Source organism: Nicotiana sylvestris, chromosome 7 (genome assembly GCF_000393655.2).
Source record: "Nicotiana sylvestris chromosome 7, ASM39365v2, whole genome shotgun sequence".
Lineage (NCBI taxonomy): Eukaryota > Viridiplantae > Streptophyta > Magnoliopsida > Solanales > Solanaceae > Nicotiana > Nicotiana sylvestris.
Genome location: NC_091063.1, coordinates 9805688 through 9830420, shown reverse-complemented (window position 1 = coordinate 9830420; position 24733 = coordinate 9805688). Strand labels below are relative to the sequence as shown.

Here is a 24733-nt window from a genome sequence, read left to right as displayed (position 1 = left end):
ATAGTTTCTAAATTATAACAATAATAACCGCTACCTCACACTCTCAAGCAAGTTAGCATGTGTATCGTCAATCAGGGGCGAAACTATGTTGGCTTAAGGGTGGTCAACTGAACATCCTTCGCCGAAATATTATACTACGTATAAGGTAAAATACTTGTTATTGATTAAAAAATAGACTTTGAACACCCTTGCATAGCCACCTTATTGAATTTTCTGGCTTCGCCATTATCGTCAATGTCCATATTGTTCCACTTAAACCCGTCTCAACCTAATATTATGAAGAAAAAAATAGCTTAAAACTTTTCTTTATATGCTTATTTTCTTCTTTATTCATGTTGTATTAATGTAAAGTTAATGTAGGTTAATTATGTGTAATGTCATGATTAATCTTACAACTAAAGTTTGGTGGTTGTGTTACATCTTTTTGGTGCTCCACCAATCAATAGCTATAGCTAGCTTGCTTAGAAATATGTTTTGTGCAACTTGAGATCTCATCATTGAAATAGTATCTTCTTTTTTCTTTTTCATTTGGCCCATCTATGGTTAAGATATTAGTATAAATTAGGCCAGATGAGTTTCATTTTTCTCATCAATTCATTTAATCCGTTCTTTCTATTTTCTTGAATAGAATCAAAGTTCTGTTTCATAGGAAGAAAAAAAATGGCAGCTAGTGGTCTTAGCATTAAGAAAAGTTTGGAGGAATCCATTTTGGCTCATCCAGATGAAATTTTGGCTCTCAAGTCAAGGTACATTACTACATAATGATATTAAGAACTAGAGGCTTATCAAGGTTTTGTTACATTTTTGAAATTATAAGTTTAGAACCTAATAGTACTTGTTAGCACTTATTATCTAGCTGTTGTTACTGCTTGTTGCTACTGCTTTCTGTTCATCTTTCCTTGAGCCCGGTCTATCGAAAACAACTCTCTATTCTCAAGGTATAAGGTCTGCGTACATACTACCTCCCCAGACTTTACTTGTGGAATTTACTGTTTTTGTTGTGTTGTTGTAATCTAATATTTATTAGAATTTTACTGATTTTTCACATATATATCTATGTCCCCTGTCGAAAATTCTATAGCTCATGTTAGCTAAATACATTAGTACCATTGTTTTTAATTGTTTTGGTTTTGGCACAGGATTGAAACTGAAGGGAAAGGGGTAATGAAACCACTTGATCTCTTGAACCATTTGGTTTCTGTTACTAGTAAGACAAATGGAGTAAATATTGTACCTAGTGCACTTGTGGAAGTTCTCAGTTGCAGCCAAGAAGCTGTGATTGTACCACCAAAACTAGCACTAGCTGTACGTCCGAGGCCCGGTGTATGGGAGTACTTGTCACTGAATCTTAAGACAAAGAAAGTGGCTGAATTAAGCATTCCTGAATACCTTCAATTGAAAGAGAACACTGTTGATGAAAGGTAAAGTATTAGTCTGCGATTTCGCTTTGTGAAATTGAAGTTTTTGTTTTGATTCATAATGTTTTGTGTATCAATTATGTTACCAGTGGAAACATATTGGAGTTGGATTTTGAGCCATTTACAACAGTTACACCACCAAAAACACTTTCTGACTCTATTGGCAATGGTTTGGAGTTTCTTAATCGCCACATTGCTTCGAAAATGTTTCATGATAAGGAGATTTCCAGATGCCTCCTTGACTTCCTCAGAAACCATAACTACAAAGGAAAGGTAATAAAAAAAAGTGTTTCTTTAAACAAGTTGTATGATTATGTGTATATTTCTAAGTATGTTAACTTGAAAACAGTCATTGATGGTGAAAGAAAGCATTCAAAGCCTAGAGAGTTTCCAACTTGTTCTGAAAAAAGCAGAGGAACATTTGTGCACATTGAATCCAGAAACTCCATACTCCAATTTTGAATCAAAGTTTGAAGAGATTGGCTTGGAAAGAGGGTGGGGAAACACCGCTGAACGCGTGCAAGACACTATCAGTCATCTTTTGCATCTCCTTGAGGCTCCTAACGCGTCTTCTTTGGAAAATTTCCTTGGTAGAATCCCATTGGTTTTCAATGTTGTGATTCTAACTCCACATGGTTATTTTGCTCAAGATAATGTCTTGGGCTATCCTGACACTGGTGGCCAGGTTTGTGTCCAATATTTTGCATTCTTGATCAAGTTCTTTATACCATTTGAACCAACAATCTTTTTTTTTGGTTGTGAAATGTTGAATAGGTTGTTTACATTCTTGATCAAGTTCCAGCTATGGAGCGTGAGATGCTTCATCGTATGAAGCTTCAAGGACTCGATGATATCATCCCTCGCATCCTTGTTGTAAGTGGCCTTAATTTTCCTAGTTTGATTTACACCTCTAAATGAAATTGATCTTTTTTGTTGTTTTATATCAGGTAACAAGGCTGCTGCCTGATGCAGTAGGAACCACCTGTGGCGAGCGGATGGAGAAAGTATATGGGGCAGAACATTCTCATATAATTCGTGTTCCATTTAGAACTGAGAAGGGAATGTTGCGCAAATGGATCTCACGATTCGAAGTCTGGCCATACATGGAAACTTTCACTGAGGTTGGAACATAAAAACAAATAAAATCCATTGGAATGTTCTTCTGCAATTGAAAATGTCTTGCTAACTGAAGACCTATTTTTAAATTGATCATCAGGATGTTGCAGAAGAACTTGTCAAAGAATTGCAAGCTAAACCAGACTTGATCATTGGAAACTACAGTGAGGGAAATCTTGCTGCCTCTTTGCTTGCGAAGAAATTTGGGGCTACTCAGTGTACTATTGCTCATGCCTTGGAAAAAACTAAGTATCCAACCTCTGACCTTAATTGGAAGAAGTTTGATGACAAGTATCATTTCTCAAGTCAGTTCACTGCTGATCTCTTTGCCATGAATCACACTGATTTCATCATCACCAGCACTTTCCAAGAAATTGCTGGAAGGTAAAAGCAAATGCACACCATCATAGTATTTCATATTTTTACCCTTGTTTATACTATTTCCATTCACCGACCCCGACTTGTTTAGGATTGAGCCATAGTTGTTGTTGTTGTTTGTTTATACTATTTCCATTTGCCGACCCCAACTTGTTTAGGACTGAGGTATAGTTGTTGTTGTTGGTTTGTTCATATTATTTTCATTCGCTAACCCCAACTTGTTTGGGACTGAGGCATAGTAGTAGTAGTTGTTGTTGCTATTAGTTTATACTATTTCCATTTGCCAACCCCAACTTGTTTGGTACTGAGACATAGTTGTTGTTGTTGTTGTTGTTTGTTTATACTATTTCCATTTGCCGACCCCAACTTGCTTAGGACTGAGGTATAGTTGTTGTTGTTGGTTTGTTCATATTATTTTCATTCGCTAACCCCAACTTGTTTGGGACTGAGGCATAGTAGTAGTAGTAGTTGTTGCTATTAGTTTATACTATTTCCATTTGCCAACCCCAACTTGTTTGGTACTGAGACATAGTTGTTGTTGTTGTTTGTTTATACTATTTCAATTTGTCGACCCCAATTTGTTTGGGACCAAGGCATGGTTGTTGTTGTTGTTTGTTTGTTTTTACTGTTTCCATTGATATTGGAACATTTGTTATTTGCAGCAAAAACACTGTAGGACAGTATGAGAGTCATACTGCTTTTACCATGCCTGGATTGTACCGAGTAGTCCATGGAATCGATTCGTTTGATCCAAAGTTCAACATTGTCTCCCCTGGGGCTGATATGTCAATCTACTTCCCTTACACTGAGAAGGAGAAAAGGCTAACCAACTTCCACCCGGAAATTGAAGAACTCCTCTACAGTCCTGTTGAGAATAAGGACCACTTGTTAGTCTCCTTAATTTGCTTTTATTTCATCCCATTTATGATCGCTTTTATCCCAACAGATCGATTAATCATTTGTTATCAACATAAACAGATGTGTGTTGAAGGACCGGAACAAGCCAATTCTCTTTACCATGGCAAGGCTAGATCGCGTGAAGAATCTAACAGGGCTCGTGGAATGGTATGCTAAGAATGCAAGGCTGAGGGAGCTTGTTAACCTTGTGGTTGTAGGCGGAGACAGAAGGAAAGAATCCAAAGATTTAGAAGAGCAAGCAGAGATGAAGAAGATGTATGATCTTATCGAAACCTATAACCTGAACGGCCAATTCAGGTGGATTTCTTCCCAAATGAATCGTGTGAGGAACGGAGAACTCTATCGTTACATTGCAGACACGAGGGGTGCTTTCGTTCAACCAGCATTCTACGAGGCTTTTGGTTTGACAGTTGTAGAGTCTATGACTTGTGGTTTGCCAACTTTTGCTACTTGTAATGGTGGACCGTTTGAGATTATAGTGAATGGAAAATCTGGTTTCCATATTGATCCTAATCAAGGTGACAAGGCTGCTGATATGTTGGTAAATTTCTTTGAAAAATCTAAAGAAGATCCAAGTTATTGGGATGCTATTTCCAAGGGAGGTCTGCAGCGTATTCTTGAAAAGTAAGCTTTTGCATTTGATTAGCACAAGTGCACAACCAAGATTTAACTTTTGAACAAACTAAAACTAACCCTTTTTTGTATTTTCTTTTGCTAGGTATACATGGCAAATTTATTCACAGAAAGTGATCACACTATCTGGGATTTATGGATTCTGGAAGTATGCAACCAAGAATGATAAAGTTGCTAGTGCAAAGAAGCGCTATCTTGAGATGTTTTATGAACTTGGATTTAAGAAATCAGTAAGTGTCAATTTTAAAGGGGAGCCTTGATCAACGGTTAAGTTGTCTTTGTGCAACCTATAGGTCAGAGGTTTGAGCCGTAGAAGTAGCCACTAATATTTACATTAGGGTAGACTGTGTACATATCACACCCCTTGGGGTACGGTCCTTTCCCGGATCCTGTATGAACGCGTGATGCCTTGTGCACCGGGCTGTATTTTTTTTTTTAGTGTCACTTCTGTATTTTGTTTGAGCTTGTTTATAAAGTTTGGAAATCTGCTGCTAATTTGTATATTTGTTGGTTGTGTATTTCAGGCTGAGAAAGTTCCATTGGCTATTGATGAATAGTTGAAGAGGCAAAAGCATCAACAAGAAGATGGAACACGCAATGAAGGAGAGACTGCTGTTTTTGAATGTTTTTTTTTAAATCTTTTCCTTTCTGAATGCAATTCCTTGTCCTAAATGCCCTTTCAATGGAGGGTTTTATCTTTCATGTTTTGTTTGAACTTTTGGGAAACAATGTTACAACTTTGCCTGTTTTGATTAATGAAAGTCTAAATTTCTACTACTTAATTCATGCACAATTGCTTCCTGCCTTCCTTTTTTTTAATCTCAAAAGGACAGTAATTCTAGTTTTGGCCAAAAGCATCCATAATAGTATAATACCATGAATTAGAGAACTCTATATCTCAGACTAATCACAATAATATGAATCTCTAAAACGAACTGTAATTAAAGATTATATCAATAATATTTCCTTTGCTTCTAGTAGCAAGAAGTAGTCGCCTCTCTACCTCTTGTATGTATTTAGTATCTACAGCTTGTTGGGGCTCTCTATTACAATTTTCCTTGACAAAAAGATATGCCTTTCTCTAAGAAAAACTATATTTTCAATATGCAAAAGACGAGTATCGGAAGTTAAAGTTGAAAAAGAGTATTCGGAACTTGAAAGTTGAATTAGTGTTTGGACAATTATTTGACTTGGAAAAATAGGTTAAGTTTTTGCAGTATTTTCCACTTGAAATACTCTTCAAACAAATTCTCTATTTCAAATTGAAGTTGAGACAGTGAACCAAATTAATATGAAAACAAACATATTTGGAAATAATGATGATATCCTAATAAAAAGTTTAAAGTTGGCAGGAAAGGAAAAAGACTTTACAGATGGAATAACTTTTCCTGATTGCAGAACTTCAGTGGTAAATGATTTCTATATATTTCCTTGCAGTCGAAAAGAACCAACTTACATGTACAAGTGGTATAAAGTGGGAAAAGAGGTTTCTTTAAATTCCCATTTACACTTTTTAATTTGCTACAAAATTTGCCCTCATTTGTACACTTATAACAACTTAAGTTTACTTAAGGAGACGCTTCCTGGTAATGTCCACTGCTACAGTCATTGCTTCAAGTACAATAATCTCAGTCGCGTGTTCCAGTATAAGCAAGCCTGACTATATGCCGAAGTGGCAAAAACAACCAACATTTCCAGCTTGCTTAACGATGCAGGTTGTATATTGGCTACACGTTAACCAATCTCACCAATAGATAGTTACATACATGTTTTATTCCTTGATTTTTCTGGCTGTTTTCTTCCTACGAAGAGGCTCCCCGGGGTACAGAAGTATTGCCAGTGACAAAGCGAAGGCAAAACCAACTACTCCACTAAATGGTTGAGTTGGATAAGACCCCGTGAACCATGGAGGAAACTTTGGTTGATAAGTCAAGAAACCCCCAGTGTGTAAGATATAACTAGAAGCCACTATCCCTGAACGCAGCCCAATTGGAAGGAAGAGGCTTCCTTGGCTTCTTTGTCGAACACCAGCAAGAGTCAGTGACAATAGCCACAAACCAGGCACTGCCCACGGTGACCTGAAAAGCAATTTTAGAGTATGACACAAACTCACCTTGCTGGAATTTCATTTGCATATAGCATTAAGAACGCAATCAATCCAACAGAATAAAAGTTTTTGGGGTGGGAAGAGAGGGTACATCCGAAGAGGCAAGATAGACAGGAGGTGCACGTATAAAGACAAGAGAGCACTAAACAGAACTAAGCAAATACAGGGAAAATATTCTCAGGAAACCCTAATTCAATCATTCAATTATTCATAAGTTTTGAGAGACAGAAATTGGCAGCTCGAAGGGCAAGTAACCTAAAAACTCGGGATACTTGGATCTTTATCAAAGCCCGAGTGCATAAGCAGATCAAGAATGAGGGCACACCTTTACCTTATTAAAAAAAAGAAAAGAAAAAAAGAATGAGGGCGCACCTTTGAAACAAAGCAAACACAAGTCCAGAAACTATGATTCCACGATAATATCCCAGGTCAACAGCAATTTCATCAGGCAACCATGACCTGAAAAGAAGTTCCTCAACAGTGGCAACGCCTGTAGCAGTTGCAAGTCCTTGAACAAATAAAACAAACATCCGACCATACACCTTTAACCAGGTTAAAGCTGCTGACGAGGTTGGAGGAGCCACAGGCAAACAGAAATGGGCACAGCCAATTAAGGAGTTCACAGAATGTATTAGTAAAACAAGAACAATTCCTCCAAATAAACCTTTCAGATAATTCTGTCCCTGCAAGAAAGGCAGGCAGATCTGAGTAATGCGAGTTAAAATGGATTTTCCTTCAAAGCTTCAAATTTGTAACGTACAGAAATACTAACATTCAAGGCCAAAATCATAAACTGATACTTGAAGAATGTCATTATATCCCATATAATGGTCTCACAATTAAGGCGAAAAGCAGAAAATGAGGGACAACGTGAAACTCTCCCCCATCCCATCCCTGATAGCCTATTACCAACAACAAAAAAAACAACAACCCAGTAAAATCCCATAAGTGGGGTCTGGATAGGGTAGTGTGTACGCAAACCTTACCCCTACCCGAGGGGTAGAGGGACTGTTTCCAAAAGCCTCCCGGCTCAAGACGACGAAAAGAAACACTATATCAGTACCATCAACAGAAACATCAAGAAATAATGACAACATAAGAACCAGAAAATAGATGTAAAGCAATAATAATAACCAGTAAATAAAGCTCAGCACAATGAAAACAGTGAATAGTGTGAACACAACATTAACCACTAGCAGTCAGAGACACAACCCTATCAGACTAGCCTCAGCCACCTCCTAACCTACCACTCTAATGCGCGACCTCCGCACCTTCCTATCAAGGGTCATGTCTTCGAAAATCTGAAGTCACGCCATGTCCTGTCTGATCACCTCTTCCCAATATTTGCTAGGCCGCCCTCTACCTCTCTCGTACCCACCAAAACCAACCGCTCACACCTCCTGACTGGGGCATCCGGGCTTCTCCTCTGTACGTGCCCGAGCAATCTAAGTCTCGATTCCTGCATCTTAGCATCCATAGGAGCCACGCCCACCTTATCCCGAATATCTTCATTCCGAATCTTATCCATCCTAGTATGCCCGCACATCCACCTTAACATCCTCATTTCTGTTACTTTTATTTTCTGGGTATGTGAGTTCTTAACTGGCCAACACTCAGCCCCATACAATATGGCCGGTCTAACCACCGTTGTATAAAACTTGCCTTTGGCTTTGAGTATCGGTGGCACTTTCCTGTCACACAGGACTCTAGATGCTAATCTCCATTTCATCCATCCCACCCCTATACGGTGTGTGACGTCCTCGTCGATCTCCCCATCCCCTGGATAACCGTCCCAAGGTACTTGAAACTGTCTCTCTTGGGGATGACCAGTGATTCAAGCCTCACTTCTATGCCTGCTTCCCTCGGATCCACGTTGAACTTGCACTCCAAGTGTTCCATTTTAGTCCTGCTCAACTTGAAACCCTTAGACTCAAGAGCCTGTCTCCAAACCTCCATCGTCTCGTTGACGCCGCCTCGCGTCTCTAACTATCAGCACTATGTCATCAGCGAATAACATACACAAGGCACCTCCCCTTGAATATGACGTGTCAGTGCGTCCATCACCAAGACAAATAAGAACGGGTTGAGCGCAGATCCTTGGTGTTACCCTATAACAACTGGGACTCTTTGAGTCGCCCCCCACTATCCTAATCCCAGTGTTAGCTCCATCATACATGTCCTTAATCGCCCTTATGTAGGCAACCGACACACTTTTAGCCACCATGCATCTCCAAAGGACCTCTCTAGGGGCCTTGTCATATGCTTTCTCCAGGTCAATAAATACCATGTGTAGGTCCTTCTTCCTATCCCTGTACTGTTCCACCAACCTCCTAATAAGATAGATGGTTTCCGTAGTTGACCGACTCGGCATGAACCCGAACTGGTTGTCGGATATAGACACCATCCTCCTCACCCTCGCTTCTACCACCCTCTCCCAAACTTTCATGGTATAACTTAGCAACTCTGGATATCACCTTTATTCTTATACCCTGTTAGACTGTTACCATGGACACAAAAGGGAAAGAGAAAGAAAAAGAATAGTCTTGATTGAAACATTGTCGCTAAAGATATGGTTTCTTTACTAAATATGATGAAAACCATGGAAGTGTACATTACATCAGATATCTGGTCCAGATTCTTTCCTAGAGTGATATGTTTCATTGCATTCCAACAAAAAGAGAGGGAATTGAATCTTGCATCCATGAAGGGGCACATTTTCATGGAATGTCAAGTTTGGGCACAACCCAAGTTAGCCCGTCTAAAATTTGGGCTGATTTGGGCTAAATATGCAGCCCAAATTGACCCATCAGAGAAAACTCATCAAAATATTTTTAATTTTCTTTTTTGATATTATCATAATAGAAGGAAAAAGGTTATATTACTTTTGTTTAGTAATTACACAAATTATAAATACAAACAAAAAAATTAAAAACTTAGTTATAGTCGGGCCGGTTGGACTCTGACACATTGTTGAACCCCATATTGACACAACCCATTTAGTTGAGGAAATGAAAGGCCGGTTAATATGTGGAAGAAAATGCCATATAGACTAAATGGTAATAGCGCGCAGGTCCTTTACTGTGTTAGTGTATTACCAATATCAGACGTTGTTGAAGTAAAGACAGAACCGGCTACTGATCTTCCAGCAAGGTGCTTCCTCAAGAAGTTGTTACTTTATCAACTTTAAAGCACCTAGTTGACTTTGACAAAAAAATAAAAAACTTTTACCTTCTGCATTGACGTCATATCTAGCCCATACTGCTCAAGCGGATTCTCATAGCCACGAATCCTTTTACCCCATAAAGTAATTAGTAAGAAAATAGACATGTAGAGGCCAACAATGCAAACGAGCTCAGCAGTCCTGGATGGCTTCTGCATTGTCCACCTTTGCACAAGTGGGAGCAGCAATGGAACGACCACTGGTGACCATAAAACAAGCACCATACCTGCAAAAGCAAGAATCCTGGTGCAAGTTCCAGAATCAAAGCAACATCAATATAAGGTGACGAAAGAATGTCAAGCTGAGTGAGAAATAACAGAGAGCTCAGTCTTAAAACTTGTTGACACAATAACTAAAATCTGCTGAACAGATGACTGAAGGCACCATTGACTCTACTCATGAAAATAACATGTCAGTGACAAAAGAAACTGCGACCCTGTAATTTTTTAAATTATAGGGGCATGTCTAATAAGGGATATGAAGCTTGCCTAATTGGAAAAGCATGCTTGAAAGAGGTTCTGAGGTAAACGGCATCTCAAGATTAGCCGCACCATCCCAATGGTGATATTGAAGATCTGTAAAGAAACAGCTGCATCACAGCTTTTTTAAAATGCAATAAGTGCATTGTGCTAGTTTATTTCACGTTTTAAGAGTAGTGGTTTCTGATGCATAAATTAAAAGAATAATTTTATAGATACCACCCCTCCCCCCCAAAAACCCACCAAAAAGAATGAAAAAGATTGTCAAAGAGCTGCTGCTCACTGGGATGCCAAATGAACATATATGGTTAACAACCAGAAGCCCAGAAGGTAAACTACTTAACTACCTGTCCCAACATCCCCAGATTCCTAAGACAAAAAGAGCAACTATGAAGAACAAGAACTAGATTGATGAAGATGGCCGTTTGATAAATTTAAAATCAAATCTGAAGGTGAATGCTGGGGACTAGAAGTTTCTTCATGTTGAAGTTTGGCAAAATGCCAAAGTCCCACATTGGTTGGGAGTTAAGTTTGGGGGGGATTTTTCCCCTATAAAAGAAGGTCTAATGTTTAGGATTGAAACACACCTCTCATTTGCCTTCTCATCTGTTTAAGGCATTTGTATCTTCTCTCTTTAGTATTATTTCACTTGTATTTTTGGAGTGGAATAAAATATTTGGTTGTGTCCGAGGAGTAGGCAAAATTAGCCGAACCTCGTAAATTCTGGTGTTCCCTTTATTATTGCTTTATTGTCTTATTTATTATTTGGTGGTTGTCATAATTTTTGGTATAGTAGTTGTGACTTATTCACACTCTATACATTTGGCTTCCGCAACAATTGGTATCAGAGCCAAGGTACTGTCTAAGTATGCTCTGTGGTTGCAGCATAGTCTGATCTTCCACATCAGAAAAGATTTATCTTGGTAACTGAGTCAAGGTTCTGTCTGAGTATGCTCTGTGGTTGCAGCTTAGTCTGATCTTCCACACCAGAAAGGAAATAATCTTGATTTGTGTCGTCAGCTATTAAATAATATTTGTGTCAAAGATGGGAGACAATAAACAAGAAGAATCTACATCAAGTGTCAACAATACGTCATCATTGGCATCTTCGCTTATGACAAGAATTGTGTCAAATGCGAAATTTGCGGTCGAAATATTTGACGGGTCCGGACATTTTGGGATGTGGCAAGGCGAGGTTCTAGATGTCCTTTTTCAACAAGGGCTAGATCTGGCCATTGAAGAAAAGAAACCAGATGTTATTGGAGAAGAAGATTGGAGAATTATCAACCGTGTTGCTTGCGGTACCATTCGATCCTACCTTGCTAGAGAGCAGAAATATCCATACACAAAGGAAACTTCTGCAAGTAAATTATGGAAAGCACTGGAGGATAAATTTTTGAAGAAAAACAGTCAAAATAAATTGTACATGAAGAAGAGACTGTTTCACTTCACCTATGTTCCTGGTACCACGATGAATGAACATATCACCAGTTTCAATAAGTTGGTTACAGATTTGCAAAATATGGATACAACTTATGATGATGGTGACTTGGCCTTGATGTTGTTGGCGTCACTTCCTGATGAGTACGAGCACCTTGAAACTACTCTACTCCATGGAAATGACGAAGTTTCTCTCAGAGAAGTTTGTTCGGCTTTGTACAGCTATGAACAAAGAAAGCGAGAAAAACAGAAGGGCGGAGAAGGAGAAGCACTATTTGTGAGGGGTCGTCCTCAAAATCAAACGAGGACAAAGAAGGGAAGATCCAAGTCAAGATCCAGACCCAGCAAAGATGAATGTGCCTTTTGTCGAGAAAAAGGGCACTGGAAGAAAGACTGTCCGAAGTTGAAGAATAAGGCCAAACATAACAATGGAAAGGCCATTATGGATTCAAATGTAGCTGATTGTGATGATTCAGACTTCTCATTAGTTACAACAGAGTCATCAACATCATCAGACATATGGTTGATGGACTCGGCTTGTAGCTATCATATGTGTCCCAACAGGGACTGGTTCATGGAATTTCAAGAAGGAGAATATGGAGTCATCCACACAGCGGATAACAGCCCTCTTACCTCATATGGCATTGGTTCAATACGATTAAGGAACCATGATGGAATGATCAGAACATTGATAGATGTTCGATATGTACCGGATTTGAAGAAGAATCTCATCTCTGTGGGAGCCCTAGAATCAAAAGGGTTCAAAATCATTGCAGAAAATGGAGTGATGAGAGTATGCTCCGGTGCACTAGTGGTAATGAAGGCTAATCGGAAGAATAATAATATGTACCGCTATCGTGGCAGTACAGTTATTGGGACAGCGACAGTAACATCCAGTGACGACAAAGAGGCAGAAGCAACCAAGCTATGGCACATGCGCTTGGGACATGCTGGAGGAAAATCCTTGAAAACTCTATCAGATCAAGGATTGTTAAAAGGAGTAAAGGCTTGCAACTTGGAGTTTTGTGAGCATTGTGTCAAAGGGAAACAGACAAGGGTTAAATTTGGTACAACGATCCATAATACTAAAGGCATTTTGGATTATGTACACTCTGATGTTTGGGGTCCTTCCAAAACACCTTCATTGGGTGGGAAGCACTATTTTGTAACCTTTGTTGATGATTTTTCTCGAAGAGTGTGGGTGTATACAATGAAAAACAAAGATGAAGTGCTGGGAATTTTTCTCAAATGGAAGACGATGGTGGAGAATCAAACAGGCAGGAGGATCAAGTGTATTCGCACAGACAATGGAGGTGAATACAAAAATGATCATTTCAATAAGGTCTGTGAAAATGATGGCATCGTCCGACACTTCACTGTTAGACATACACCACAACAGAATGGAGTGGCAGAACGTATGAACCGGACCTTGCTGGAGAAGGTACGGTGTATGTTGTCCAATGCTGGCTTGGGCAAAGAATTTTGGGCTGAGGCAATTACATATGCATGTCACCTCATTAATCGTCTACCATCTGCTGCTATTGATGGCAAAACACCATTTGAAAAATGGTACGGAAAACCTGCTGTAGATTATAACTCTTTGCACGTGTTTGGCTCAACTGCATATTATCATGTGACGGAGTCAAAATTGGATCCAAGGGCAAAGAAGGCTATTTTTATGGGAATTACTTCTGGAGTCAAAGGATATCGCTTATGGTGCCCTATGACAAAGAAAGTAATATTCAGCAGAGATGTTACCTTTGATGAATTTGCTATGGTAAATAAGGTAACAGAAGATACCAAACAAAATGAAGGTGCTTCTAAGCAGGTGGAGTTTGAGGGAAAATTTATTTTTCCTACACAAGAAGCAGAGGAGGAAACAAATGAAGATTACCCTCTGGAAGGAGAGCCAGTAGAGGAGATTCCAACTCAGGAATCTCAACAACAACTTGAATCAATAGCAACCAGCAGGCCAAAAAGAACAATAACGAAACCTGTTCGTCTCATAGAGACGGTTGCTTGTGCAACCTCAATTGTAGCTGATGATGTTCCTACTACTTATAAAGACGCTGTCCAAAGTTCAGAAGAAGATAAGTGGAGGATTGCCATGAATGATGAAATACAGTCCCTTCATCAGAATCATACATGGAGATTGGCCAATCTCCCGAAGGGAAAGAAAGCAATTGGGTGCAAATGGGTATTTGCAAAGAAGGAAGGATTTCCTAACCAAGTAGATGTTCGCTACAAAGCAAGATTGGTGGCCAAAGGATATGCTCAAAAGGAGGGAATTGATTACAATGAAGTGTTTTCTCCAGTTGTAAAACATTCCTCCATTAGAATTATGTTGGCTTTGGTAGCACAATTGGATTTGGAACTAGTTCAGATGGATGTAAAAACTGCGTTTTTACATGGAAACTTGGAGGAGGAAATCTACATGACTCAGCCAGAAGGATTCAAAGTTGCTGGAAAAGAAAATATGGTGTGCAAACTTGAAAAATCATTGTACGGATTGAAACAATCTTCTAGACAATGGTACAAGCGATTTGACGAGTTTATGTTGCGGCAAGGGTACAAGAGAAGCAAATACGATCATTGTGTGTATTTGCACAAGCTTAAAGATGGTTCCTTTGTATATCTTCTCCTATATGTTGATGATATGTTGATAGCTTCCAAGAATTCGGAAGAAATTGATAAGTTGAAGATTCAACTGAAGAAGGAGTTCGAGATGAAGGATTTGGGTGAGGCAAAGAAAATTCTTGGCATGGAGATAATTAGAGATAGACGTTCAAAGAAACTCTGTTTATCTCAAAAGGAATATTTGAAGAGAGTACTTCAACGTTTTGGCATAGATGACAAGACTAAGCCAGTTAGTACTCCACTTGCTTCCCATTTTAAGCTAAGTACTACTATGTCGCCAATGGATGAAGCTGAACGAGAGTATATGTCAAAGGTACCATACGCAAATGTTGTTGGTAGCTTGATGTATGCAATGGTTTGCACAAGGCCTGACATTTCACAAGCTGTTGGAGTTATTAGCAGATATATGCACAATCCAGGGAAGGAGCATTGGCAAGCTGTGAAGTGGATTCTACGGTATATTCATAATACTGTAGATGTCGGGTTAGTTTTTGAGCAGGAAGACAATCAGTTTGTAGTTGGATATTGTGACTCAGATTTTGCGGGTGATATGGACAAACGAAGATCAACTACTGGTTATGTGTTTACTTTTGCAAAGGCACCAGTTAGTTGGAAGTCTACTTTGCAGTCAACAGTTGCTTTGTCTACAACAGAGGCAGAGTACATGGCTATTACAGATGCTGTGAAAGAGGCAATTTGGCTTCAAGGATTGCTAAAGGAGCTTGGTGTTGAACAAAAAGGTATCACAATTTTTTGTGATAGTCAAAGTGCTATTCAATTAGCGAAGAACCAAGTTTATCATGCAAGGACGAAACACATTGATGTTCGGTATCATTTCGTACGAGAAATCATAGAAGAAGGTGGAGTCACGGTGAAGAAAATTCATACTACAGAGAATCCTGCTGATATGCTGACAAAGGTGGTGACTGCGGTCAAGTTTCAACATTGTTTGGATTTGATCAACATTGTTGAACACTGAAGATTGAAGATGAAGACACAACCAAAATTTGTTATTGAGAGAGAATTGAAAATGTGGAATTTTGCCAAGGTGGAGATTTGTTGAAGTTTGGCAAAATGCCAAAGTCCCACATTGGTTGGGAGTTAAGTTTGGGGGGATTTTTCCCCTATAAAAGAAGGCCTAATGTTTAGGATTGAAACACACCTCTCATTTGCCTTCTCATCTGTTTAAGGCATTTGTATCTTCTCTCTTTAGTATTATTTCACTTGTATTTTTGGAGTGGAATAAAATATTTGGTTGTGTCCGAGGAGTAGGCAAAATTAGCCGAACCTCGTAAATTCTGGTGTTCCCTTTATTATTGCTTTATTGTCTTATTTATTATTTGGTGGTTGTCATAATTTTTGGTATAGTAGTTGTGACTTATTCACACTCTATACATTTGGCTTCCGCAACACTTCATTCATGTTCCATCCAGACTAAAGAAAGAGGTAAAAGTATGGAAGAAGCCATGAAAGGGTAATCACTAAAGCAAGCGGTTCACTAATGCAAAATGGAGGTATCTATTCCATGCGGGTTAAATTCACCCACCAATGCCAAAAACTACTGGAAACGGTCTAAACTTGGCCTATTATCAGTTTAACACAGCAGTCTCAGTATCTAATCATGTAGAAGAGTAAAAAGAAGAAATAAACAGCGGATGTATGATGATGTCTTGCATTTCTTGGAAAAGATGTCACCTTATCCTGAAACTTTCGTTTAGCTAATTTGCAGTAAAAGATTCAAATTCTTTCCTTTTACACAGTAAGATTAAAATTGTTTCCTTTAATCACAAAATAAACACATACTACAGAACAAATCGAGCATTGAGAGATGACTTTGGCTTCAAAACAAAGACTTTGTCAACATTTGTAGTTAATTCTTTCATCCAGCACCTAGAACATAGATAAATGACGCAATACTTCATATCATAGTAAAATGACGTAATACCTTACCTCTGGGACAAAGGACGTTCAGCAATGCGCAGAAACGAGATGAGCTTGTCAGTTAGATTAATAGCACCTCGTACACCACCCCAAAGCAACGCAACTTTTGCGACCAATTTCAGAATGCCACCCTTCTGTCCCAATTCCGCCAACATTGCCACCAGCCTATTAAAATAAAAAGAGGATTTAAACAGGTTTCAATAATAATTTGAAGTAAAAAAAAAAAGAAAAGCATGCTGTGAAGATTATAAGACCTATCTTGATCCACTGCACCATCTTCTTTCATAGGCACCACAGGACCAGCTACAGACATGGCTTTCTCAGCAAGGCTTGTGACTATGTTATTGTGAGTTTTATCCTTTGTTTCGTCATCAAGCTTGCCCACTTCCTTGCTATGATTTTTCTCATCCTCGAAAGGCTTGGGAGAACTTGCATTAGTTTCAGCATCCTTTAAGCGCATACATGCGAAATATTAGAAGAGTTCATATAGAAAAAGTTGGCACAGACAAATTAAGAAATGGGCAGTATAAATTCATCGCTTTTCTTTATCTGTAAAGTGCCCCCCCCCCCCGCCCCATCCAAACCCCCCAAAAAAAATTAAGTGTATGCACAAGAAACAAGCCAGTTCAATTTAGGATTCCACTGAATTCTTGCCCAAAATATCCATTGCATTCTGCTCAAGAAGAAGGTAAATTGTGGTCTCTTTAGGTCATTAACAACGATGAAGAAGTTCTTAAAGGACAAAAATAAGATGGATATGTCCCTAGTTCACACTCCAACATATAGACGCTATGGTTAATGCCCTCCCAATCCTTTTCCAGGGTAAATAAGGTGAAACGTGAAGAAATGCATTGTCTTCCTTGTCAAAGCAAGATATTCAACTGCGGGTTCTGGTCAATCTCTACAGCAAAATGGTGGAAAAGTAGTTTTTAGATTTCCCAAAATGCATGAGATTCATACATGCCAAGAACTAGCCTAGATGGATAATGCAAAGAAGGTGATAACTTATGATATTGAATAATAAGCAAAGTTGTCCAGTTGTTGCAACCCGCTCTAAGTACAACTATCAGCCAACCTTTTGACTTTTACCTGTTGATGGACAAGCAATGCCGATGCTCCGAGGGCTGCCGTAACAGCTCCAACCATAATATATTTTCTGTCTGAATTTTCTGAATCAGCTGCTCCCTCAACTTGGCAAAGTGGACTTTGCAATCCATAGACTTGTTTATCAGGATGCTTTTCATCAATCAGCTTGTTCGCTGTTTGAATAGAATTTACTTTCCCTGGTTCACTTATTTCATCAAGGACCAAATCTTTGCTTTCGCCGCTACTGTCTACTGCATCTACATCAAAAAACTTTCTCAAAGCAGCCAGGCTGCAGCCTACAATAACTCCAACAGGCAATACCCTTCTCAAGTAACTAGTTCCCTGAACTGCTAATGAAATTGCATGCACAATATGCTCTGCCTGAAGCGTACCCACTTTCTCTGAAGTACGGTCCTTACTCTTGATAAATGAAACAAGCTCCTCTCCATGCCCTACAGCCTGGGAGATAGCATTTGCAACATGTTCCAGTTCATTGAAGAGTTTGGGCTGCATTTCCTTCATGTCTGCAGCACTTACTTTTCTTCCAACTTCAACCTTCATAGCGTCCACTATAATATTTCTGAAAAATAAAGCAGATCCATTTGCACTGTCATTATCAACTTCAACATTCTCATTAGAGTTGTTTGAAGTCACACATTCTTCATCAGGATCCTGGATTTCGTTGTCAACTATTACATAAGATGGCTCAATAACATTATCCATATTATCTGTTTCCCGAAGCGAATCATGCTGCATCTCCACATAAATTCTGTCATCTCCTGCAACTTCATCAGCTAAATCACTGTTACTTCCAATCTGCTCCAAAAGTTTCCATTGTCCTTCTTCTGGGAAGTAGTCGAGAAACAAAGCAGTTGTGGTGTCTAAATCTAGTGGTTTGGTTATCACAGCCTTTGAACTTAAATAGTTTCGAAGATATTCTTTGTAAAGTGGGTCTCCATAGGAATTGGTAGACATGTAGACAGGAACAGTTTTTTGAATGTAATCCAAAGACCTAAGTGAATCCCCTGCAGGAAGCTCTCCATTGACAAAAAAAATTCTCCTCTGATCACTTTCTCCGTGGCTTTCTCCACGACTTTCCTGAAAATTGACTGTACCACTTTCAACTTCACCAAATACAATGGCATCTGTTCTGTATTTTTCTTGGGAAGGTGAGCATACTTTGCTCTTCTCAACATCATCTAATTCTTGGTTATCAACTGTAGGGTGATTGTTTGAGATGGAGCTAGTATTTTGATCAAGAACCTTGTCTCTGTCCTTATGTCCATTTTCGTCGTCCCCATTCTTGATTTCACTTGTCTTAAGTCCACCTTTATCGTCTTCATTCTTGATTTCAATTTCCGTGTTTCTTTCCCCTTCCAACTGAGTAATCATATCTTCAAGTACATGAAATACACTATTAATTGCCACCTGAGTTGAATCATCAATTCCAGTCAGGGCATCCAATGCTTGAGAAACATCAACACTTGGTGCATTAGGAATAATTTGATTTGACTCAGTCTGCATACTTCTCTCTTCTCTTTTGACAGTATCAGAAACTTCGTTTTCCAGCACGTTGGTCTCTGAAGGGGATGTCGCAAGTGATATGTTATCCTTGGACTGGGTGGAAGATGTTTCCTTATTATGATCACTAGAAATATCAGAATTTTTTTCTTCGTTTTGTTGGGTAGAGATCTCTTCTTTCAAGTCCGCCTGATGTTTCCCACCATCATGTTGTACTTTGGATTTCTCAGCAATCACTTTCTCAGTGCCACCATCCACTTCAGGCGCATTTGAACTCTCAAGTTTAGCTCCAGCTTTTGACTCAGTTTCCCTGTAATCAGAAGTTAGGGCAGTGTTTTCTTCAGAAAGATTTGCGCTTTGATTACTCTCCACATCGTTGCTATCCTTCTTATCTAAAGCAGGAACTTCACTACCATGGCTACTCATTTCTTGAGACTGAGTTGTATCAACAGATTGTTGCGCGTTCTCCAATAACTCAGGTTCTGAAACTAGGTCTTGAGAATGCTTTTCTGTGCTAGAGCCGTCATTATTAAATTCATCTGAAAAATCACCAGCCCTCTTCTTCCCATATGATAAGTGAGGAGTTTCACTTCCACCTTCTATACTTGAAAATCCTCCATCCTTTTCTATCTTCGACTTTATTCTAGATGTCAAGTTTGGAATATGTCCAAGACTTAGTAGCCCGTCAATTTTGAGATTTGAACTGTGATTGTGCAAAATTCCAGAGACAGCAGTTGTGAGCTTTCCACGAACATCATCAGGTACAGCATCTTGCAAAGCTTTCATTATTGTCTCCCCTTGACCAACAGCCGTCAGGACCTGCCACAGTTTAAACAGGTAAAGTCTAGAACATATAACAGTTATATAGCCTATCCAATGAGTAAAGTTGGCTCAGTTTACCTCCAAAAGAAATTGTTTTCAACAAATTACCACAAGTCATAAGGAACAGATATTAAGTACCTTCTTCTTCTGTTCTTCTGTTAGTGTATCAGGCATTGTCACATCAAGCATATTCATAACTAGTTCTGCAGCCTGTAGCACACCTCTTTCACCATCAACAGGACTTCCAGCCTCCTCTCCTCCTGATTCTGCATCAGCAGCACTACCATTTTGTAAGGTGCTAAAGGTCTCTTGTTGCTTCTCTGTGCTCCGAAGATCTTTTCCTGAATCTCTTCCAAATCTCGCAGTGGTATCTCCTCCTTCAAATATTTGCACTGAAGGATCTAGGGAGTAACCATCTAAAGCATCTGAGTTAGGAAGATCCAAGAGCTTGTTTGATCTAAAACTTCTATCAGATGGTTCTCGCACAAGAGTAAGACCCTTGGATGGATTAATGGTAACATCAACATCTTTCAGAAGAGGATGACGACCCTTCAAAAGTCCGAGCTCCGCAGCTGTGAGCCACTGCAGACGAATTTTGGGAATGAAAATATTAGGGAATACGGAGGAGAAAAAATGAAACCATGACAGATAACAGTCACGATTCACGATCCTCACCTCAATTGTAAGATGCTGGCACCAAGTTAGTGTTGATCTGCCATTTGTCGTTTCATCATATGGAAAATAAGAGCACAAGAGTAGGCTTGTATATGGGTTTTCTGCTATCGAACTGCGTGGAACAGAGAACAAGGGAACTGACCCTTCATCGCTCTGAAAAATCAATGAAACCAAGAAGTTCACGATTTGTCCCAATTCATAATCAATTTTCAGGACAATGCACATAGAATAAACCATATTGAAACTTGAATATTAGTTCTGGACATAGATATTTAACTATACTATTTCTGCTTGCAGCTGTCAACCAATTTCAAGCCTGCAGGTGCTCTCTTGAAAAAGTGAAGCAACACCGTCTTTTTCTTTTTATTGACACCAGACCATGATGGTTTAAAATTATCATGGAAGGACCACAAAAGATTGTAGCCTCCAAGAAAATTTAACTTCTCGGAGCATTGTCCGTTTCCCATTATATTCTTCCCTTTACCTTCATATACAGGGGGGGGGGTCAAAACAAGCATGCATGCTTCACAGCCTTATTTAAGCATTGTCCATTTTCTCCTTTTTCTCCCAATAAACTTCTCTTGATCTTACTATTATACGTCTGTCACACTGTTTCCCATGGAATATTTTCTTCCCTTGCTACTCTTCCTTAAACACCTTGATTGTTCTTTCACATTCTGCAACTCACACTATTCCTTGTGACCTTCAAAGTTTCAACCAGTGTTTATCTGTAATATCAAGGGAACAAGAGGTGCTTCGAACATTGACCCAAAAAAAGAGGTGCTTCGAACATCAATAGCTTCTGATCTTGGAAGTTCAAATGTTTGCTCACAGGAGACTCAAACTCCTCAATGTCATCCAGGTATATCATCTCCTTAGCTAATTGAGGTGAAACTTGAGATGAAGATTCTGTAGCTCCTCTCCTTGTATTTCTCCCCAAAGTAAAGCGATGAGTTTTCTTAGAATCCCTTTAAATTACAGGCACAAGACTAGAAATTGTGTTGGGATGAATAACTAAGCATAGCAGAATTTGGAACTATTTCCTGCTCATTATTATTCAAACTGTTCACTGAATCTATTCGAAGTGTGTTGACAAAAATGTTGACAGTGCTGCAGGGAGCAGGTCTTGGTAAGAACAAACATCATGGTGGTCTTTGATAACAACTAAGAAGTAAAAGGACGTAGGCACGGAAGGGGAGGGGTATTCAAATAAAACTTAACGAAATCAGATTGGATGGACAGAAGTGTCCCTGTTTTGCAAAGTTAGAGGACTTTTTATGTTGAGTATAATATTAGAGGGACAAATTTAAACTCAACCACATACTGAAGGGACAGTTTTAGGCCATATTGCTCGGACTCTCCGAAAATGTTTCCGGGTGCATGTCGGATCCTCCAAAAGTAGTGTATTTTTGGAGAATCGACACGGGTGCCGCCGCATTTTGGAGAATCTGCGGTAATATAGGTTTTGGGTCAATTCCTCTAAAAAGTGAAATGGCCTTTCAAAACATTACCTGTATAAAAAGAAGAGGAATCTTTACTTTGCCAACCACATCCCTTGTACTGGATTTTGCATAGAAATCTTCGATGGAGTTAAATCCATAAGATACCATTGATATTGCTTTCTCAAAGTCCCGAACAGAAGTCGCGAAAAGAGCATTTTCAACATCAAAGCCTCTTCCATGACCTTGAAAGAGTTCCTGCATGCATCTTATAAATGTTAAAGAGTTTTCAAGCTTCTATGGAACTCTTAAACCTAGGGCAACAACGTTCAGCGCACCAGAGCACTGCCTCATACAACAAGCTGAACATGATCGAAAGGTCATGAAGCATGCGTCAAGTGAAAACTCCAGACGTTAATCCTACAGTGACAGCTTTATGTAAAGGCAGAGTCTCTACCTTGCTCGATTGCAATATATCTACTAAGCCACGTGTGAGCTTTTGGTCCGCAGCAATTTGACAGGGCGTGGTTCTTGTTGCCTCCTCTAGGTCAAAAGGATTGTTTATGCAAGTAGCAGCTGTAAGAGGAGCTTTTTCTCCAACTTCAGCCAGATACTTTGTCAGCATATTGGCTCCATAACCCCAGCCCACACTCATTATTGTTGACCACGGCCTTTTCTTGTTGATAAATTGGACGGCTGTGGAGATATCATCGCTATCAGCAGCAGTAAATAACCTACATAAATAAAGTAGTCATCTGTTCTTCCATTAGCTTATTACAAGAGAGATGCTGAATGGCCATAACTAGAAGCAACAATTTTTAACTATCCCGAAGCTAAACCACGTGATTGGCATTTAAAACAGTAATTTGTTCAATCAATTTAAAAAAGAAAAGGACTTATCTCCTTTCTAAACTAGATATGGATACACGATTTGGGCTTTATGGGTTTGAGTTCGGGATTCAACCATAGTCTTTTGGTGGGTTCGAAAAGTATTATTTGTACTTATCTAGTGAATTTTTTAATCAGATATACAGGGGCGGAGCCAAAGCTATTCTGATCAACCCATAACATCTACTCCCTACGTTTATAAAAGAATGAAACTATTTCCTTTTTAATCAGTTTAAAAAAGAATGACCCCTCTCTAAATTTGGAAAGAATGTAACCTTAAACTTCTCATTTTACCCTTAATGAGACTATTTATAGCCACACAAATATCAATGTATTATTTTAGACCACAAGTTTCAAAAGTCTTCTCTTTTTTCTTAAACTTCGTGCCCAGTCAAATAGGTTCAAACTAATTGAAATGGAGGGAGTACACTACATCCACCCCTGTTCTAAAGTAATAAGTTTTGCACATAGCGGTAAGTAGGAAAAGGCTATCAAGAGTGCAAAGTAAAACCTACAATACTCCTTTCTTATTTTGATAAGAAGCTATTGTTACACATAAATTGTCTGTGACAGCACCTAGTTAGTTCGGATGTGTGAAACGGAAATAGTTCTGCATTCAGTTCGTAACAGGATGGTAATGCAAAATCTGTTGCACTTAAAAGAAAAAACAGGTGGAACAATACAAGTACAACACATGATTACTAGTAATTGAATGAGATTGCAATTTCTCACCGCGCAGTTGTCAATGGCGAACCAGCACAACCTCTAGGATTCATGACAACAGGGAAACATCCTCTCCTCAAACTCTCAACAACGAATGCTCTAATATTCTTATCCATACTTCCCTCCGTTGTCCCCGGTACAATCACAATCGTAGAATCCAATCCATATTCTTCTTCCAAATCCAAATTCGCTGGCCAATCAAGCGACACGACTCCCCCATCCTCCGTACTCAAACATACTCTCTGATACACCAACTTCTCATCATCACAACTACTCTCATAATCATCACTCATCTGAATCTTCCCACCATTTAGCCTCACAAAATGTCTGTCTTCCTTCACAAGCCTCTCGTTCACCTCCTCCATAAGTTCACTCTCCCGAAACGAAATTGACGGACAACGTAGTACTACAAACCGATTAAACGGCGTCGGACTAGTGAATAAGATCCATTCTCCGAGGTCCGAAACAGAAGTTTCTAGAAGTTTTACTGACTTTTGCGATTGAGATAAGTGAAGAGCAAAACCAGAGATAAAACCTAGGGCTGGAGCAATTAAATCGAGTGAATTTACAGAAGGAAATTGAGAAACTATGTTTTGAAATAAATTTTCTAATGGCATAGGATTTAAATTCTGAATTGCGAGAATTTTATAATGATGATGATTCCATTTCAACTTCCGATGCTTCCATCGGCGATGAAGTATTCTTCTACTGCGAACACTGAGATTTCTCTGAGACGTTGAAGGAAAGTGAAAATAACTGCTACTACAGGAAAAGCTCATCGAATTCTCGTAGTATATACACAAAAAATTGGATCTTCTGGATGGAAAATTTGGGATGATGAGCCTGGTGTTGAAGGTGGAAGTATAGAGATAGAGAAGTGGAAAGGGCTAAAAGTTCGAGAAGCAGCGAAGAGGAAAGTGAAAATGAGGGCTCGTGGGCCAAAATTTTGGGAGTTCGGTTACGGTTGAAAATGGAGTCGGTGGGTCCTACTATCCCAAAGAGCGCGCGAAAGGACCCTTACGTGGCGGAAGAGCATGCCGTTACTTCAGTTGTGCGTCTTCAAACCGACTGTTTTTTCTTTAAAATAAACCCGATTATTTTAATAGATAATAATATGGTCCTTCTTTTTTCTTTCTCCAAATTTTCAGAAACCACTATTATTTAGTCGCTATTAATTCCCTATAGCTATCATGTACATAATTACTTTTTATAGCTATTATTCAGTTGTTACGATATAGCAAAAGTAGCTTAAAAAGGGGGTTACAGTTGTACGCGACTGTATTCACATGTAT

At 39.1% G+C, this 24733-nt stretch overlaps 2 protein-coding genes across 4 annotated transcripts; one reads left to right on the top strand and one right to left on the bottom strand.

The window, feature by feature from the left end:
• Window positions 1-584: 584 nt before the first annotated feature.
• Window positions 585-5240, top strand: LOC104236866 (sucrose synthase-like). Its single transcript, XM_009790891.2, has 11 exons — window positions 585-746; window positions 1140-1421; window positions 1508-1691; window positions 1768-2103; window positions 2193-2291; window positions 2366-2539; window positions 2635-2918; window positions 3575-3799; window positions 3891-4454; window positions 4549-4693; window positions 4988-5240. The coding sequence occupies exons 1-11, from the start codon at window positions 661-663 to the stop codon at window positions 5018-5020; spliced, it is 2412 nt and encodes an 803-aa protein (XP_009789193.1). The 5' UTR covers window positions 585-660; the 3' UTR covers window positions 5021-5240.
• A 624-nt stretch (window positions 5241-5864) lies between these two features.
• On the bottom strand, window positions 5865-24383 carry LOC104242688 (uncharacterized). 3 transcript variants are annotated; one of them, XM_070150433.1, is made up of 11 exons: window positions 23451-24382; window positions 22288-22564; window positions 21903-22088; window positions 20392-20544; window positions 19855-20298; window positions 17377-19713; window positions 16542-16735; window positions 16297-16452; window positions 9799-10033; window positions 6943-7253; window positions 5865-6541 (listed from the first exon to the last, which is right to left on the bottom strand). In XM_070150433.1, the coding sequence occupies exons 1-11, from the start codon at window positions 24218-24220 to the stop codon at window positions 6235-6237; spliced, it is 5370 nt and encodes a 1789-aa protein (XP_070006534.1). In that variant the 5' UTR covers window positions 24221-24382; the 3' UTR covers window positions 5865-6234. The 3 variants fall into 3 exon arrangements, with proteins under 3 accessions (XP_070006534.1, XP_070006535.1, XP_070006536.1); XM_070150434.1 differs by having other exon boundaries at window positions 22288-22585; window positions 23451-23537; XM_070150435.1 differs by lacking the exons at window positions 5865-6541; window positions 6943-7253 and having other exon boundaries at window positions 9944-10033; window positions 16292-16452; window positions 23451-24383.
• Window positions 24384-24733: the final 350 nt, after the last annotated feature.